At 40.8% G+C, this 19,996-nt stretch overlaps 1 protein-coding gene across 2 annotated transcripts in view; it reads left to right on the top strand.

The window, feature by feature from the left end:
* Nucleotides 1-13,345: 13,345 nt before the first annotated feature.
* The window catches only part of LEMD3 (LEM domain containing 3), a 90,777-nt gene continuing 84,126 nt past the window's right edge, over nucleotides 13,346-19,996 (top strand). For both annotated transcript variants that reach the window (XR_011464195.1, XM_070370542.1), the window contains exon 1: nucleotides 13,346-14,910. Coding sequence is in view for 1 of the 2 variants with exons in the window: in XM_070370542.1 (XP_070226643.1) it covers nucleotides 13,383-14,910 (1,528 nt within the window). In the remaining variant the exon portion in view is untranslated. The remainder of the gene's footprint in view (nucleotides 14,911-19,996) is intronic.

Below are 19,996 nucleotides of genomic sequence, written 5' to 3' on the forward strand. Positions count from 1 at the left end.
CATAACCTTTTTCGCCTGAATTTTTGCTGTAGCCTCCTAACTTATCTCTTTTTCTTTCTCTTTCCCCTCCTAAAATCTATTCCAAACATAACAGGTCTTAAATGTAAATTAGATTATGTTGCTCCATTCCTCAAAACCTCCCATCTGTTCATCAGCCTTTCTGTGAAAGCAGGATCCCGCCTTGTGTATTCCCACTCTGGTTTTTGCCCTTGCCATTCTCTTCAGATGCCTACACAAATGGCCCTTTATGGGAAAGGTCTTCCTAACCACCCATATGAGATAGCGTCCCCCACCTATGACCTTTACTCCCCATCCCATTTACCTTGCTTTGTTTTTCTTCTTAGCACCGTTCATTAACTGACACATTACGTGTTATTTGTTAATGTCTATCTTCTTGAGCTAAAATGTAAGGTCCATGATATTATTTTGTTCATTGTAGTGTCTCCATCCCCTTGAACAATGTTTGGCCTACAATAAGAACTCAATAAATATTTGTTGAACAAGTCAATGAACAAATCCTGCAGTCTTAACTAGAGACGACAAAATATTTGCTTTTAGCACCTAAAAAGTAGGCATGCCATTCATTGAATTGATATAGTGAAAATGACTGAATTGGAGCTATATACATCTGAACTGCACAAATAAGGTATTGATCAAAAAAATAAGTTGCAGAGAATATACAAGAGAAAAAAGACAGTCTCTTCAGCATGAAATGATGGGAAAGTTGCACAGCTACATGTAAATCAATGAACTTAGAACACATCCTCATACCATACACAAGTAAACTCAAAGTGGCTTAAAGACTTTATAAGATATGACACCATAAAACTCCTAGAAGAGAGCATAGGCAAAAATTCTCTGACATAAAGTGTAGCAGTATTTTCTTAGGTCAGTCTCCCAAGGCAATAGAAACAAAAGCAAAAATAAACAAATGTAACAAAACTTATAAGCTTTTATACAGCAAAGGAAACTGTAAACAAATGAAAAGATACCTATGGGTCTGGGAGAAATTATCTGCAAATGATGCAACCAAGGGTTTAATTTCCAAAAATATACAAATAGTTCATAAAACACAATAAAACCCCAATCAAAAAATGAGCAGAAGACCTAAACAGACATTTCTCCAAAGACGACACACATATGGCCAACAGACACATGAAAAGATACTTAACTTTGCTAATTATTAGAGAAGTAATTTGAGAAATAATAAATTTCTTATAATTATTAGAGAAATGCAAATTAAAACAGCAATGAGGTAACACCTCACACCATCTCAAATGGCCATCGTTAAAAAGTCTAGAAATAGCAAATGCTGGAGACAGTGTGGAGAAAAGGGAACCCTCGAACACTGTTGGTGGGAATATAAGTTGATGCAGCCACTATGGCAAACAGCATGGAGATTCCTCAAAAAACTGAAACTAGAGTTGACATATGATCCTGCAGTCTCACTCCTGGGCATGTATCCGGACAAAACTATAATTCAAAAAGGTACATGCACCCCTATGTTCATAGCAGCATTATTGACAATAACTAAGACATGGAAGCAACCTAAATGTTCGTGGACAGATGAATAGACAGAGAAGCTGTGGTACATTTATGGAATGGAATACTACTTAGTCATAAAAAAGAATGAAATGCCACTTGCAGCTACCTAGATGGACTTGGAAATTATCATAGTAAGTGAAGTAAGTCAGAAAGAGAAAGACCAGATGATATCACTTATATGTGGAATTTAAAATATGACACAAACGAAACCATCTACGCAACGGAAACAGACTCACAGACATGGGGGACCGACTTGTGGTTGCCAGGGGGAAGGAGAGGCGGGAGAGGGACAGATGGGAATTTGGGGTTAGTAGATGCAACTTTTATATACAGAATGGATAAACAAGGTCTAACTGCATAGCACAGGGAACTATATTCAATACCCTGTGATAAATCATAATGAAAAACAATATATATATATATGTATAACTGAATCATTTTCTGAACAGCAGAAATTAACATAACATTGTAAATCAACTATACCTCAATAAAAATGTAGGTTCAGAAGAAAACATATTTTATACATATATAAAATTTTAAAATAGCTTAAACATACTTTATAGATATTATGATATATATATTGTATATATATTATATGTATATAGAGAAAGACAGAGACAGAGAAAAGAGCAAGAAGAAAGGGAAGATGCATGAGAATGCTAAATACCAAATTCAGACAGCAAAATGAGTATTTGAAGGAGGTAATATGGGCAGAGATGTTCACAATATAATTCTTTTTGTATATGAAAACAAAAAAATTAGTTATGTATACTTTAATGAAAAATTCTTGGGAGGCTAAAGGAGATAATCTTTCCATCTTTATGTATAATACAATTAAATAAAATTCCCATTATACAACACTGTTTTCCTTCAAAAACCTTCTTACTACCACGCATGAGGTCTTTACCTTTTTAAAATATTCTTTTTATTTTGGAGAATTTCAAACATGTAAGAAATATAGAGAGATTAATATGTTAAACCCCCATGTACGAGGAGTTCTCCTTCTCTTCAAAACGGAGTAACAAAGATTAGATTTATCCTCTGACCTGAAACAACTGAAAATAAACTGAAACAGTTTCAAGACATTGTATATCAGGCAATGAAGGACACTGGTCACTGAGAAAGGAGGGAAGAATGAAGTGAGCCTGATGCCCCAACTTTATCTGGACAGAAGTTTCAAGCCTGACAGCAGAGAGGGGAGTCCAGTGAACATCGCTGTGGACCTGTTCTTCAGGGGCCAAATGCACAATGAAAGAACACACACCATTCAGAAACATTCCTCTTGTTCGGGTGGGCAGAAATGTTCTTATTTAGAGGCAAGCAGAAGCCAGGAGCAAGTTTCTGTCATGAGTGATGGGAGACAAAGCTTTCCATCCCATTGACAGAAATCAAAAGTGGTCTTCTCCCTCTGCTACCCACTCTGTCCAGGCTTAAACTTCTGGAAAGAATGGATAAGAAATATCAAAGGATACATAACCAAAAGTTTGAAAGTATTATAAAATACAGACTTGATGATTTTCTGTGCCTGTCTCCTATCAAGTTCTCGTATCACAATCAATATAACACAAAGTAACGATTTAGTAGAAAAATTGGATAATCATAAACTGAGCTATTCAGATCTCTTTACACCATTGTTTATATGACATGAGGCAGAAAACCTTGGTGTTAAGATGCCTTTTGCTGCTTAAGGAAACCAAATCTCTAGAGTAGCCTGGGTCACGAGCCTCTTTGTAGGTGTATTTCTTAAACTTCATGCTGAATTTGTAGATTCACACTTCTCTCCTAGTTCTAGCTAATTCTATAGGAGTCTTATCTCTAATGTATTTCTTCTTTGTGTGCCACCTCATAGTCTTTCTAATACTATTTTGTGACATGTGGTATCACTTAATAAGCCAGGCCCTTGGAAGGATGGAAATTTCATTCAGACACAGATCCTTATCTCAAAGAACACAGAGGGAGAAATAAACCAAGTATATGAATAAGTCTAACGTAAATGCACAAGAAGAAGTACTATATGAAAGTACTTTCAGAAAGTTTGGAACTTGTAAGAGATCTTAATGGTCAAGTATTCTTACTTCATTTTACAGATGAACAAACTAAATGAAAAACGGTTGAATGATTTCCTCTGTGAAGTACAATCTTCTCATGTGAGGCATTGTGGTGCACTGGAAAAAACAGTGAATTCAGGATGAGACAATCTAGGAATGATTTTGGATATCAGCTAGTAAACTCTCATTAAGCACAAATTATCAAACTTTCTTGAGCCTTAGTTTTCGCATCCATAGAAACAGGATAATAATGCTTGCCTGTTAGTGTTGGCAAAAAGATCAAATGAGATCATGAAAAGGCTGTCTTGATTATGAGATAATATGAAAATATAGAATATTACTACAATTAATTAACTGCAGAACTGGAATAGACCTCAAATCTCCTCACGTTGAGACCTATGTCTATCGCATATTAATATGAAACACTCTCTATGACTCCTTGTACATGATTTAGCAATTCACCTTCTTGCACAGGGTAGATTATAATTATCAATCATATGTATGTTGTTTACTTGAGTTGTATGAGCATTCATCACCTGTTTGAGTTATATACAGCAAATTAAAACAGATGCTCTTTCTATGAAACTTTCTTGGCTAATTCTCACAATAACATAGGATAAGAATTTTATCTAACATTTCTCAATACCATGTTGTATTTTCAGCCGGTTTATTCTGGCTTCTTCCTTAGAAGCACTGTTAGAGTTGAATAAAATTGATCAATTAAAAAGAAAAACATCAGGAACTTTGTAGGTCAAAGACATCCTTGAGGCACTTTAAGAGAAGTTAAGTGATAACATCATTATAATATTGTGTTACTTCTTTGATCTGCTAAGAAGTTAAATGAAATAATAAGCTTTTTTTATTTCTGAGTTTTCTTTCCAATTGTTGCAGGTAGCAATTAAACTAAGGAATAGGTTAACTGTAAAAGCTTTTGTCCTCTTCCTCACCTCATTACATACTCCTTTCTCTTTAGGATGGGTGAGGAAAGTGGGAACTAAGTTTATTTCCACACATATTACTGTATGATTTAAGAAAAGTATTCAAGAGGTTGTGTGCTGTACTGGAAAGAACATGAAATTTGGATTCTGAGGCCATGGGTTTCAGTTCTCTGTCTGGCTCTTTAGACTTGAGTCAAGAAACTTTTCTAATGTCAGTTTTTTTATTTGTAAAAGATGAAAACTAATAGAATCTACCCTTTGGATTGTCCAAGGAATTGTATGATCAGATCAGATCAGATCAGTCGCTCAGTCGTGTCCAACTCTTTGTGACCCCATGAATCGCAGCACTCCAGGCCTCCCTGTCCATCACCAACTCCCGGAGTTCACTCAAACTCATGTGCATCGAGTTGCTGATGCCATCCAGCCATCTCATCCTCTGTCATCCCCTTCTCCTCCTGCCCCCAATCCCTCCTGGCATCAGGGTCTTTTCCAATGAGTCAACTCTTCACACGAGGTGGCCAAGGTATTGGAGTTTCAGCTTTAGCATGAGTCCTTCCAAAGATCACCCAGGACCAATCTCCTTCAGAATGGACTGGTTGGATCTCCTTGCAGTCCAAGGGACTCTCAAGAGTCTTCTCCAACACCACAGTTCAAAAGCATCAATTCTTCGGCACTCAGCCTTCTTCACAGTCCAACTCTCACATCCATATATGACCACAGGAAAAACCCTAGCCTTGACTAGACGAACCTTTGTTGGCAAAGTAATGTCTCTGCTTTTCAATATGCTATCTAGGTTGGTCATAACTTTCCTTCCAAGGAGTAAGCGTCTTTTAATTTCATGGCTGCAGTCACCATCTGCAGTGATTTTGGAGCCCAGAAAAATAAAGTCTGACACTGTTTCCACTGTTTCCCCATCTATTTCCCATGAAGTAGTGGGAACGGATGCCATGATCTTTGTTTTCTGAATGCTGAGCTTTAAGCCAGCTTTTTCACTCTCCACTTTCACTTTCATCAAGAGGCTTTTGAGTTCCTCTTCACTTTCTGCCATAAGGGTGGTGTCATCTGCATATCTGAGGTTATTGATATTTCTCCTGGCAATCTTGATTCCAGCTTGTGTTTCTTCCAGTCCAGCATTTCTCATGATGTACTCTGCATATAAGTTAAATAAACAGGGTGACAATATACAGCCTTGACGAACTTCTTTTCCTGTTTGGAACCAGTCTGTTGTTCCATGTCCAGTTTTAACTGTTGCTTCCTGACTTGCATTCAAATTTCTCAAGAGGCAGATCAGGTGGTCTGGTATTCCCATCTCTTGAAGAATTTTCCAAAGATATTATTGATAAATAACCTCAGATATGCAGATGACACGACACTTATGGCAGAAAGTGAAGAGGAACTAAAAAGCCTCTTGATGAAAGTGAAAGAGGAGAGTGAAAAAGTTGGCTTAAAGCTTAACATTCAGAAAACTAAGATCATGGCATCTGGTCCCATCACTTCATGGGAAATAGATGGGGAAACAGTGGAAACAGTGTCAAACACTTGCTATGGTTGGGACATAAATTTGAGTCTGAACTTCCTAGCTATCATATCAAAGAGGGAAACAATGGCAAGTCAGCAAACCAACAAACAGGCTTCCCTGCTGGCTCGGTGGTAAATAATCTGCCTGCCAATTGAGGAGAAGTGGGTTTGATCCCTGGGTCAGGAAGAGTCCCTGGAGAAGGAAATGGCAATCTAATCCAGTATTTTTGCCTGGGAAATCCAAGGGAGAGAGGAGCCTGGCAGGCTTCAGTCCACGGAGTTGCAAAAGAGTCAGACATGACTCAGTGACTAAACAATAGCAACAACAACAGCAGACAAACAGTGGCCATACACAAGGCGAAAAGCAAATTTGTAGTTTTCCAATTCCTCAAAAAGTGAAACACAGAATTACCATATGAAATGAAATTCTTAGGTACATACCCAAAATAACTGAAAGAGGTATTCAAGCAGATACTTAATATTGATGGCAGTAGTAGTCACAATAACCAACAAGTAGAAACAATCAAAATTTCTATCAGTGGATGACAGATAAACAAAATGTGGTATATCCATACTAGGAAATACTATTCAGCCATAAAAAGAAACAAAGTGTTGGATACATGTGACATCTTGCTGAATCTCAAAATGCTAAATGAAAAGAGTCAGATGCGAAATGTCACATTATTGTATGAGTCCATTTATATGAAATATCCAGAGGAGTTAAATCCATAGAGTAAGGAAGAAGATTAGGTTTCCAGGGAGCTGAAGAGGGGAAGAAATAGAGAATGCCTCCATAATGGGTATGGGGTCTCCTTTGGGAGTGTTGAAAATTTTTTGGAACTAGGTAGACGTGATGGCTGCACAACTTTGTAAATGTATGAAATGCAACCAATTGTATACTTTTACATGGTCAATTTTATGTTACATGAATTTCATTTCAATAAAATAATAATAATAAATAAATAAAGCAAAATCCAAAACTGAAACAAATGAGTTGTCTGGAAAATTGCAACTGCTGATAATATTGAGGTCAGAAAGGACACTCTCTAAGGAAATAAACCCTAGCAATATCACTGAACATAATGTGTCATCATTCTTCAGAAGGTCCTTCAATATAGGCTAATGTCATGATTATTAAAAGAAATACGGCAAAACGTATGTTCCTGGGAACCAGGGGGAGTACGGTGTTAGTAATGTGGCTCAAGCTACACTGGTCTCTGACAAGCAGGCTTAAGGCATATTAAAACATATTAAACTACTAAAAATATATAGAGGAAGAGATAGATTATCAATTCTTCTGTAATACTTCATAAATTTTCCTTTAGTCAAAATTTTGGAAGCTGTAGAGCAGGAGTGAGTTTGAGACTGCACTCCCTGTAGAGTATGTGGGTGCAGTTTGCTAATTTAGAGCCTGTGCTAAGTTAGCCAATCTGGAAGCAAGAGTAAGAACCATTGGTAAATGAGGAGAATGTTGAAGTGAGTAGCGACAGTGCTGAGTCAGCGAAGGTTCTCCTGAGAAATTTTAGATCTGCTCAAACAAAGGGTAATTATAACCCCACAGTAGTTCCATGTAATAAATCATGCCCTCAGTATCGTGAAGGAGGAAAGGTTTCTAGTAGAGGCCATGGGACTATGTATATAAAAACTCTTTGTAAAGTATAAAGTTTATACCAATCATAGTTTTCATTCTTATGAATATCTGGGTATAATACCTAACAAACAAACAACATATTTGAATAGCATTTTCATATACAATATTCATTAATTATTCTTAACAAATACTTATCAAATATTATTTGTGTACCCAAGGATAGACTATATTATCAACATTTTAGAAAATAATTGAGGTTCTGAGAATCTGAGATTTCCTTATGTCACATAACTTGGAGACTCCAGACCTTTGGTTCCTAGATCATTCCAAACTTTATGCCCCAAGGGCTGAAATAACTAAGGACTATGGTTGCCAAATTCCTTCGTCTTCCTTAAGCACTAAATGTGATTATTTAACACCCTGGGCAAAGATTCATCATTTCTATTTCTGTCTGTGCAGTGGTTCAATTCAGTTCAGTTCAGTTGCTCAGTCCTGTCCGACTCTTTGCAACCCCATGGACTGAAGCATGCCAGGCCTACCTGTCCATCGCCAACTCCCGGAGTTCACTCAAACTCACATCCATTGAGTCAGTGATGCCATCCAACCATTTCATCCTCTGTCGTCCCCTTCTCCTTGTGCCTTCAATCTTTCCTAGCATCAGGGTCTTTTCAAATGAGTCCGTTCTTCACATCAGGTGGCCAAAGTATTCGGGTTTCAGCTTCAGCAGCAGTCCTTCCAATGAACATTCAGGACTGACCTCCTTTAGGATGGACTGATTGGATCTCGTTGCAGTCCAAGGACTCTCAACAGTCTTCTCCAACACAACAGTTCAAAAACATCAGTTCTTCGGTGCTCAGCTTTCTTTACAGTCCAATTCTCACATCCATACACGACTACTGGAAAAACCATAGCTTTGACTAGACAGACCTCTGTTGGCAAGGTAATGTTTCTGCTATTTAATATGCTGTCTAGGTTGGTCATAACTTTTCTTCCAAGGAGCAAGCGTCTTTTAATTTCATAGCTGCAGTCACCACCTGCAGTGATTTTGGAGCCCCCCAAAATAAAGTCTGTCACTGTTTCCCCATCTATTTGCCATGAAGTGATGAGACCAGATGCCATGATCTTAGTTTTCAGAATGTTGAGTTTTAAGCCAGCTTTTTCACTCTTCTCTTTCACTTTCATCAAGAGGCTCTTTAGTTCTTCTTTGCTTTCTGTCATAAGTGTGGTGTCGTGTGCATATCTGAGGTTATTGATATTTCTCCCAACAATCCTGATTCCAGCTTGTGCTTCATCCACCCCAGCTTTTCTCATGATGTACTCTGCATGTAAGTTAAATAACAATACAGCCTTGATGTATACTTACCAATTTAGACCAGTCTGTTGTTCCATGTCCAGTTCTAACTGTTGCTTCCTGACCTGCATACAGGTTTCTCAAGAGGCAGGTCAGGTGGTCTGGTATTCCCATATCTTTCAGAATTTTCCATAGTTTATTGTGATCCACACAGTGAAAGGCTTTGGCATAGTCAATAAAGCAGAAATAGACATTTTTCTGGAACTCTCTTGCTTTTTTGATGATCCAATGGATGCTGGCAATTCGACCTCTGGTTCCTCTGCCTTTTCTAAATCCAGCTTGAACATCTGGAAGTTCACGGTTCACGTACTCTTGAAGCCTGGCTTAGAGAATTTTAAGCATTACTTTACTAGTGTGTGAGATGAGTGCAATTGTGCGGTAGTTTGAGCATTCTTTGGCTCATTGCCTTTCTTTGGGATTGGAATGAACACTGATCTTTTCCAGTCCTGTGCCCACTGAGTTTTCCAAATATACTGGCATATTGAGTGCAACACTTTCACAGTATCATCTTTCAGGATTTGAAATAGCTCAACTGGGATTCCATCACCTGCACTAGCTTTGTTCATAGTGATGCTTCCTAAGGCCCACTTGACTTGGCATTCCAGGATGTCTGGCTCTGGGTTGGTGATCACATCATCATGATTATCTGGGTCATGAAGACCTTTTTTGATTAGTTTTTCTGTGTACGCTTGCCACCTCTTCTTAATATCTTCTGTTTCTATTAGGTCCATACCATTTCTGTCCTTTATTGTGCCTATCTTTGCTTGAAATTTTCCCTTGGTGTCTCTAATTTTCTTGAAGAGATCTCTAATCTTTCCCATTTTATTGTTTTCCTCTGTTTCTTTGCAATGATTGCTAAGGAAGGCTTTCTTATCTCTCCTTGCTATTCTTTGGAACTCTACATGCAGATGGGTATACCTTTCCTTTTCTCCTTTGCCTTTCGCTTCTCTTTATTTACAGCTATTTGTGAGGCCTCCTCAGACAAGCATTTTGCCTTTTGCCATTTCTTTTCCTTGGGGATGGTCTTGATCCCTGCCTCCTGTATAATGTCATGAACCTCCGTCCATAATTCTTTAGGCACTCTGTCTATCAGATCTAATCCCTTGAAACTATGTGTCACTTCCACTGTATAATCATAATGGATTTGATTTAGGTCATACCTGAGTGGTCTAGTGGTTTTCCCTACTTTCTTCAGTTTAAGTCTTAATTTGGCAATAAGGAATTCATGATCTGAACTACAGTCAGCTCCTGGTCTTGTTTTGGCTGACTGTATAGAACTTCTCCATCTTTGGCTGCAAAGAATAAAATCAATTGGATTTTGATATTGACCATCTGGTGATGGTATTTTCTTTAATTGCTGTTACATGGAGTTCTGTCTCAGAATCCATGCTTACCAAATACACACACAATGCTTGGCTGTACATTATTGGCTAACATATGAGTGTACCTTGTGTTAGGTGTGGTGCTAAGAATTAAGCAGACATATTTTCATTTAATCCTAAAAATAGCTTTCTGAGGAAGGTTTATCATTTCTCTTTTGTTAATATAGAAATTACGACTCAGAAAGATTAAATAATTTGACCAAAGCCACACGCAGAAATATATATATAGTCTGACAATCCTTATAGGAGAATATTTAAAGATTCCTGAAAATCCGAGGCTGACTTCTGTGATTCCTACCTGAAGAGCCAGTAGGGTGTGGAACAAATGTTGAAAGTTCGTGACAGGACTCGGTCTATATCCAGTTTTGCTTAACTTCAGACTCACAGCTTAACCACTCTGCTATTGTGAGACATAGGTCTAGTATGTCTGTAATCATTTGATTCCCCACCCAGACAATTATGGTAATAAATTTTGGGTCATTATCATTATAAGTGGCTAAACTTTTCTATGTCAAACCCTCTTTAAAGTACTTAACAGTCATAGAATTCAGGAACATTTATGGATTTTAAAGTCCTCTAATGAATGACTAGGAAGTGCCTGTCCATGTGAGAGTATTTTTGAGGAGATGGCAAAAGTAAAAAATATAGATTACTGAGTATTATTCTGCTGTTGGATTCAGGATGTCAAAAAGCTAGTATGTATACTTTTGACGAATATTTTCCTGTTCAGATGTGTATAATGTAACAGGGCAAAATAATTCATTTGATGAAGATATCATGGTGTGTCAGATACTGTGGTAGATGCTGCCACATAGCTGCTCAGTTCAGTTCAGTTCAGTCTCTCAGCCGTGTCCAACTCTTTGCAACCCCATGAACCGCAGCATGCCAGGCCTCCCTGCCCATCACCAACTCCCGGAGTTCACTCAGACTCACGTCCATCAAGTCAGTGATGCCATCCAGCCATCTCATCCTCTGTCGTCCCCTTCTCCTCCTGCCCCCAATCCCTCCCAGCATCAGAGTCTTTTCCAATGAGTCAACTCTTTGCATGAGGTGGCTAAAGTACTGGAGTTTCAGCTTTAGCATCATTCCTTCCAAAGAACACCTAGGACTGATCTTTAGGATGGACTGGTTGGATCTCCTTGCAGTCCAAGGGACTCTCAAGAGTCTTCTCCAACACTACACTTCAAAAGCATCAATTCTTCGGCGCTCAGCCTTCTTCACAGTACCATTCTCACATCCATACATGACCACTGGAAAAACCATAGCCTGGACTAGATGGACCTTTGCTGGCAAAGTAATGTCTCTGCTTTTCAATATGCTATCTAGGTTGGTCATAACTTTCCTTCCAAGGAGTAAGCATCTTTTAATTTCATGGCTGCACTCACCATCTGCAGTGATTTTGGAGCCCAGAAAAATAAAGTCTGACACTGTTTCCACTCTTTCCCCATCTATTTCCCATGAAGTGATGGGACCGGATGCCATGATCTTCGTTTTCTGAATGTTGAGCTTTAAGCCAACTTTTTCACTCTCCTCTTTCACTTTCATCAAGAGGCTTTTTAGTTCCTCTTCACTTTCTGCCATAAGGGTGCTGTCATCTGCATATCTGAGGTTATTGATATTTCTCCCAGCAATCTTGATTCCAGCTTGTGCTTCTTCCAGCCCAGCGTTTCTCATGATGTACTCTGCATATAAGTTAAATAAGCAGGGTGAAAGTATACAGCCTTGACGTCCTCCTTTTCCTATTTGGAACCAGTTTGTTGTTCCATGTCCAGTTCTAACTGTTGCTTCCTGACCTGCATATAGGTTTCTCAAGAGGCAGGTCAGGTGCTAGGGTTTGAGTATTCAAGAAGTGTCAATCTGCCAGGGTTAGAGGAAAAGGGAAATATTCTTTACCAAACAGGGCAAATCTCATCTCTCTGAGAATCATTTCCTATTCTGTAAATGAGAGGGTTGGATATCCAGGTCTTAAGTGATTCCGTTTTTTGACTGTGTATGGTTTCTTCTCTTCTGCCACTACGCTCATGTGAAAATATTCATCTCACACTGTCTTAGCTTTGCAATGCATTAAATTAGTTTGACAAGTATCTACTGAATTTCTACTCTCAGGCACTAATGGGGTGAATGAAGCAAGGTTCCTCTGTTCATAAAACCTACAGTTTAAAGGCACAAGACAATAAATAAATAGGAAGACAAATGCATAAAAATAATCACTAATAATAAACAAATAACTATAGGTTGGAAAGGTTCCAAGAAGAAAATAAGCAAGATGGAACATTTTTGTTTCTTCAGTCATATAATGTGATTGGCTCTTTCAATTCCCCAAATGACGACCTATATCAAGGTTATCAGATTTTAAAAGCGAAAAAATGATGATACCTTACAACTAACTCGGGAATCAATAAGCATTACTCTTGAGGAAAACTGTATTGGGGCTGGTTTACTCTGTATCTTTTCCTTGAAACATTAGAGGAGCTGCTTCTCAAAATGAGCCGCGAGAGAAACTTTTTTTTTTTGGTGAGTCAAGCGGAAAGACAAAGTGAAAAGAGCACCAGGGCTCAGGGAAATTTGCCAATCACCTTGCCATCAAGATTTCTTTAAGTCTCTAGGCTCCCCTTGGCAGCGGGAATCTGGATGAAAAGAAAACTAATGCCAAGAACTTCAAGGCAGATTTCCCTTCAATTATTACTGCCCGGTGGCAGGAACCTGGAAAGAAAAGGTCAAGGTGTGGCTTGGCAAGAGGCAACTCCCGGGAAAGGCGCTGAGAAGGGCAGGGCGGAGAACAGACGGAGAAGGAGACACCCCGAGATGCAAGCGCAGAAAAACTTTCGGCCGCTGAAGCCGCGCGCGGCTCAGGTGGCCCTTTCCCGCTCAGGTGAGCTCCTCCCGTGCCTCCCATTGGCCAAGGCGCCCGTGGCGCTTGGGAGGGCGACGCAGCCCGGTCTAGTTCAGGGTCTAGGGCGGCGCGTCACTTCCGGTAGCGCGGAGCTTGTAAAACACCCTGGAGAGAAAATGGCGGCGGCAGCGGCTTCGGCGCCTCAGCAGCTCTCGGATGAGGAGCTTTTCTCTCAGCTCCGCCGTTACGGCCTATCTCCTGGCCCAGTGACGGAGAGCACCCGCCCGGTCTACCTCAAGAAGCTGAAGAAGCTTCGAGAGGAAGAGCAGCAGCAGCACCGGTCCGGGGGCCGCGGCACCAAGACGCGGAACAGTAATAACAATAACACGGCAGCCGCCACGGTCGCCGCCGCCGGACCAGCGGCGGCGGCCGTGGGGATGGGGGTCCGGCCGGTCTCCGGCGACCTCTCCTTCTTACGGACTCCTGGGGGCCTGGGCCGGGTTTCGGCTTCGGGTCCGGAGACCCCCTTGGGAGGGCCTGGGGGCGCCTCGGCCACCCTCACGGCTGGCAGCAAAGTACTGCTGGGCTTCAGCTCGGACGAGTCGGACGTGGAGGCCAGTCCCCGGGACCAGGCCGGCGGCGGCGGCGGGAGGAAAGACCGGGCTCCGCTCCAGTATCGCGGGCTCAAACCGCCGTCGGCGCCCCTGGCCGCCAGCGAGGTGACTAACAGCAACTCGGCCGAGCGGAGGAAGCCCCACTCGTGGTGGGGGGCCAGGAGGCCGGCGGCCCCCGAGCTGCAGAGCCCGTCGGGGAGAGATGGGGCGGCGGACGACGAGGAGCAGGAGGGGGAAGACGGCGAGGACAGGGACCCGGAGGCCGAGGAGCCGCTGTGGTCCGGCCGGACCGTGAATGGCAGCCGGCTTCTGCCCTACAGCTGCCGGGAAAACTATTCGGACTCGGAGGAAGAGGAGGACGACGACGTGGCCTCCAGCAGACAGGTATTGAAGGACGACACCCTTTCTCGGCATCGGCCCAGGCGGGGCCACAGTAAGCCTCTCTCGCCGCTGCCTGCGAAATCGGCCGGCGGCCGGCTGGAGACCTCAGTTCAGGGAGGGGGAGGAATCGCGATGAATGACAGGGCGGCGGCCGCCGGGAGTCTAGACAGAAGCCGAAACCTCGAGGAGTCGGCGGCGGCGGCGGCGGAGCAGGGAGGAGGGTGTGATCCGCTGGACTCCAGCCCCATTCCTAGATACCGCGTTAACGCTAAGAAACTAACCCCTCTCCTGCCGCCGCCACTCGCGGACATGGACTCAACCCTGGATTCGTCCACAGGCTCCCTTCTTAAAACCAATAATCATATCGGCGGCGGGGCCTTCGGCGTGGACTCCCCCAGGATTTTTCCCAACAGCCTCCCTCCCAGCGCGGCGGTGGCCGCCTCGAGTTCACTCAGGATCAATCACTCCAATCATACAGGCTCCAATCATACCTACCTGAAGAACACATACAACAAACCGAAGCTTTCCGAACCCGAGGAGGAACTTCTCCAACAATTTAAACGGGAGGAGGTGTCCCCAACGGGGGGTTTCAGTGCCCACTATTTGTCCATGTTTCTCTTAACTGCTGCGTGCCTATTTTTCCTCATTTTGGGACTGACTTACCTAGGCATGAGAGGGACAGGAGTATCCGAGGATGGAGGACTCGGCAGTAAGTATTCAACCCCGTGGTGAAGGCAGCAAAGGGAATGCTGTTAGTGGCCGGCTCTAGCCGCACTGGGCATTTTACCCGAGGTAACTTCAACCTGCAAGCACATGGTTTAATAGTGCAACACAACACATTGAGGGCATTCGTGTTATCTTTCTTTAAGAAAGAATATGGTTATCGTGATAAGAATGATAACCCTGTGGCTGGTTTTAAAATTTTTCTGTATGATGTATTGGGGAATTCAAAACATCTTCTAAAAGAACAAAATATTATAAGCAAGCCTGTTAGTAGAGAGCATTAAAAATGTGTGACTTAAATTTTCTTTGGGCCTTAAGTAGTAACCATATGTGGAGATACCAGTCCAGTTACTCAAAATTTGAAGTTATTTTGACTGTTCAGAAATCATAAAGGCAGTGGGTTTTTTTGTTTTTTTCAAATTGAGTTGTTCTGAAAGGCAGTGTAAGATCTCTTGAAACTGTAGTTAAATATTTTGTAATATTGCAGTGTTATATTTTGTAGGATTAAGTATATGTGTAGGTATCTCTAATTTCTTTAAAGTGAATGAATGCAGAAAGTCAGAAGGCATGCTTCTAAACTGATTGATTTCCCAGCCCAGAGCAGCTCCACTTCCACCAGTGGAAAAAAGTAGTGGAATGGCAGTGCAGGGGTTTGCAGTCACCTTAATTTGGATTGGTCTCCAGGCCCTGCCTTTTGCTTTGCTGAATGGCTGTGGGCAGTCACATTCACTCATTCATTAAGCCAGCATCATCTGTATTGAGCACTCAGGATACAGCAGTGGTTAAGTCAAGGTGTCCCTGCCCTTCAACACAGGAAGAAGATGAATACTGATCACTTTATGTTCTATGAAGGATGTAAGGATGGTGTAATTGGTGTACTGTACTATAGACAGGGCTCTACTATATAGGGCTTCCCTCATAGCTCAGTTGGTAAATAATCTGCCTGCAATGCAGGAGACATGGGTTCGATTCCTGGGTCAGGAAGGTCCCCTGGAGAAGGAAATGGCAACCCACTCCAGTATTCTTGCCTGGAGAATCCCATGGACAGAGGAGCCTGACAGGCTACAGTCTTCGGGATCGCAAGAGTCCAACACAGCTTAGCGACTACACCACCACTGTAGACATGGTGATGGTGGGAACTTTGTGAAATGAGACCTGAAGCAGGACAAGACGACAGCCTTGTATTAGACAGGAGAGCATTCTGGGCAGAGGTTACAAGAGGAGGAGGAAAGGCCTTGATTTGAGCAAGGGGGAGTGAGCTAGAGTGTGAGCTTCCCTGACATAATCTGTAAAATGATGCTAATCTGGATAAGAATGATGCCTGGGAAGATTAAAAGAAAGTAAATTTAGTAAGATGTACTTTAGATGTACTTTAAAGAAATTAGAGATATCTACGTGTATACTTCGGAGAAGGCAGTGGCAACCCACTCCAGTACTCTTGGCTGGAAAATCCCATAGACAGAGGAGCCTGGTGGACTGCAGTCCATGGGGGCGCTAAGAGTCGGACACAACTGAGTGACTTCAATTTCAGTTTTCACTTTCATGCATTGGAGAAGGAAATGGCAACCCACTCCAGTGTTCTTGCTTGGAGAATCCCAGGGACAGGGGAGCCTCGTGGGCTTCCGTCTATGGGGTCACACAGAGTTGGACACGACTGAAGCGACTTAGCAGCAGCAGCAGCAGCGTCACACATAATACTACAAAATGTAACATTTTGTTAGATTCAGCAGTACATTTAGAAAGATGTACTGCTGAATAGGTAGGTTCTCAATGTTAGGTCCTTCTCTCCTGTACCCCACTCCCTGAAACTTTCTACCCTTTTCACTCAACATGAATTTACTGTCATGGTTTGTATTTATAAAATTGACTTCCTAGTTCAAAATAATTAGTTTTATTTCAAAATAGTCAAAAGATGCAGTTAGCAGACTTAAAGAGTGTAGTGAAAATAGTGTAAGCCTCTGTTTGGATATAGTCAATTCTAAGATAGTCAAATAATAGATTATGACAGTCCTTAACTATAGAGGGATTAGAAGAGGACTGAAATCCAGCACTCACGTTAAGGTGCCCTGGAAGCAAGAGGGATATATATATAGAGTCCTACCCCAGATATTACAGAGAGAGACAAGAAATAAAGTCTAGTATCTAGAAGTTACACTAGTGAAATTCACATAAATGACATTACCTATGAGCAGTACCTATCTGCATGCTTGTTTCTGCAATGGAACTGGTCTGTTCTGTGAACTGGCCCTGTTTTAAGAAATAAAGGGTTTGCAAGTATTATTGCTGAATCTGCCCAGCAAACACAGAGGCAGATGGTGTCATCCTCACTTTATAGGTGAGGACAGTGAGACTCAAAGAAGCTAAGAAATGTACCCACAGTTAAACAGCTAGTGAGTGACAGGACTAAGATTTGGTTTCTGATTTTTTTTCAACTATTATGCCCATCCTACTTTGGGTATTATTTATAGAAAGCTTTCTAAATTAGAGGATACTTTTATTAGAATTAAGAAAATAATTGAATACTTGGTAGGATTTCATACAGAATTACTGTATGAAAGGTGCACAATTCTCAACTAAGGTGACTTACACATCTTTCTTGTCACTGTTAAGATAAACGACTAATATTTTCTTAGGCACGAAAATTTTAAATGGACTAGAAAGGGATAGGATTGCTAGGGCTTAGGTAACCGCCAATCACTTTCACCTGTGTGGAAGGAAGGAAATTATAAAGTAGTTTGCACTTTAATAAGTGGTAAATGTAAGGTAGCCTGGGGGGTGGAAAGAACAGTAGCTAAGAGACAGAGAATCCAGGTCTTAGGACTTGTCAAAATGACCTTAATCAAGTTAACCCTGAGCCTTGTTTTCTTACATATTAAATGGGAAAAACAGTTTATGCTGTATGTCACAGTTGTGAGGATCAAATGACACAGTTTGTAAACAAATGTAAAGTGATATTCAAAAGTTTGGACAGCAGTTGTATTCCTGGTAAACTACAGTATGTATGTGAAGAGAAATGGTTGTCATTTTTTTTATATTTACTAGAGTATTTCTTGCCTATTCAACATTTAATTTTTATTGAATTCTGTGAAATACATATTATAGATATTGATATAGAAATTTGAGTCAAAATGTGATGAATCCTTAAATGTATTATATACTTGACCTACTGTATATACTGGTAGAAAGAAGGTGCCTGTTAGTTCAGTTAGTGTGCACACCTAACGGTGAGTAACTTCACTCCCTATATTTATGTATTCTGAATCCTTTGTCACAGTATAATGGTTAGTCAGTGCTTAACTGTAGGTTTCGTTGATCAACCTGTGTGCTTATGGAAATAGTTTACTTTGAGTAATAATTTTACCAGAAGATTGTACGTTAAATGTGAGAGGAAGCTTTAGCGAGATTTTATTACTTATCTTTTAAATTATGTATAACATATAGTAGATTAGCCCTTTTCTTTAAAAACTTATCAGTACCCTAGATTTAGTAATTAAGTTACTCTGAGTCTCTGCTTTCTCATATGTAAAATTCGGGGGTTGCCTTAGATAATGTCTATGTTCTTTCTAGCTCTAAGTTTTAAGATTCTGATTTTGAACTGCCTTACCAAAACAACTCAAGGATCAGCTTGAAGTCACATTAGATCATGACAACCCACCAAAAGAAAATAGAAAGGCAGAATAGATTAACTTTCTTAGGCTCATACGATCATTATTTAAAAGTTGTTTTTCAGTTACAAGAGACATGATTTTCGTAGAAAATTTGAACTGAGATCTATGAAGCAAAAAATGAATCAGTATTGTATGCCTCACCCCCTAGTCTCACACTCAACCCTGGCATAAATTCAAATAATAAATTAGAACTTTCTTAATGCTTTGCATGTAAATATCAATATATGCATACATATGTACATGAGTGTGTGCACACAGACATTTTCATTGAACAGTAGAGTGCCTGTTATGTGCCAAACAATATTTGAAGCTGCAGGGATATGTGGAGAACAAGGCAGATGAAATCTCTCCTCTCATAGAGTTTACATTCTAGCGGGGTTGGGGAGATGGACACGTGAACAAATGATAATTTCAGTTAGTGATAGTTGCTAACGTGAGAGTAATGATACTAACTTGAAGGCCATAGAAGTGACATCATACTGTACATATTCTTCAGCTTATTTTTTCACTTAATATTGTATCATGGTTAACTTTCCTTATAGTAAGCTTAAGTACAAAGCCATAATTTAAAAATCTCACACTTCACTTGTCCCTTTCTAACCCTTTGCTGCTGCTTAGTCACCATATTGTGTCCATCTCTTTTGCGACCCCATGAACTGTAGCCCGCTAGGCTTTTCTGTCCTTGGGATTTCTCAGGCAAGAAGACTGAGTGGGTTGCCGTTTCCTTTTCCATCTAATCCTATAAAAATGCTAAAATCTCTGCCATCCTGAAAATGCTATTTAACCCTGTTCTCTAGCTCTTACTCCTTCTCAGCCAAGATTAATGTCTCTTTCCTCCCCTACCATTCACTCAGCCTCCATCTAGTTTTTTTTTTTTTTTTGCTTCACACCCTCTTCGGCATTTATTATTTGTAAACTTCAAAAAAAAATTATTTATGTATTTTTGACCATGCTAGGTCTTTGCTGCTATGGCATCTTCTTCAAGTTGCAGTGATCAGGGTTGCTCATTGCAGTGGCTTCTCTTGTGGAGCACTGTTCCTAGGGCGTATGGGCTTCAGTGGTTGCAGCGCACAGGCTCAGTAATTACATCTCGTGGGCTTAATTGCTCTGTGTTTGTGGAATCCTCCCAGACCAGAGATCGAACCTGTGTCCCCTGCGTCCGCAGACTGATTCTCATTCTCTGTGCCACAAAGAAGTCCTAGTTTAGCTTTCTTTACCCTCCATTCCCTCTGTAACCTCACTGTTTGCCTCAGTTACTCAGTTGTCAAATCCAAAAGGTTTAAAGTTCACCTCTTTGATACATTCAATACATCGACAATTCACTTTTCATGAAACTGTCTCCTTCCCAAACTTCTGTAACACCACTCTTTCCTACTTTTCATTTATTTGTCTGCCTATATTTTA

Source organism: Bos mutus, chromosome 5 (assembly GCF_027580195.1).
Source record: "Bos mutus isolate GX-2022 chromosome 5, NWIPB_WYAK_1.1, whole genome shotgun sequence".
NCBI classification, from domain to species: domain Eukaryota; kingdom Metazoa; phylum Chordata; class Mammalia; order Artiodactyla; family Bovidae; genus Bos; species Bos mutus.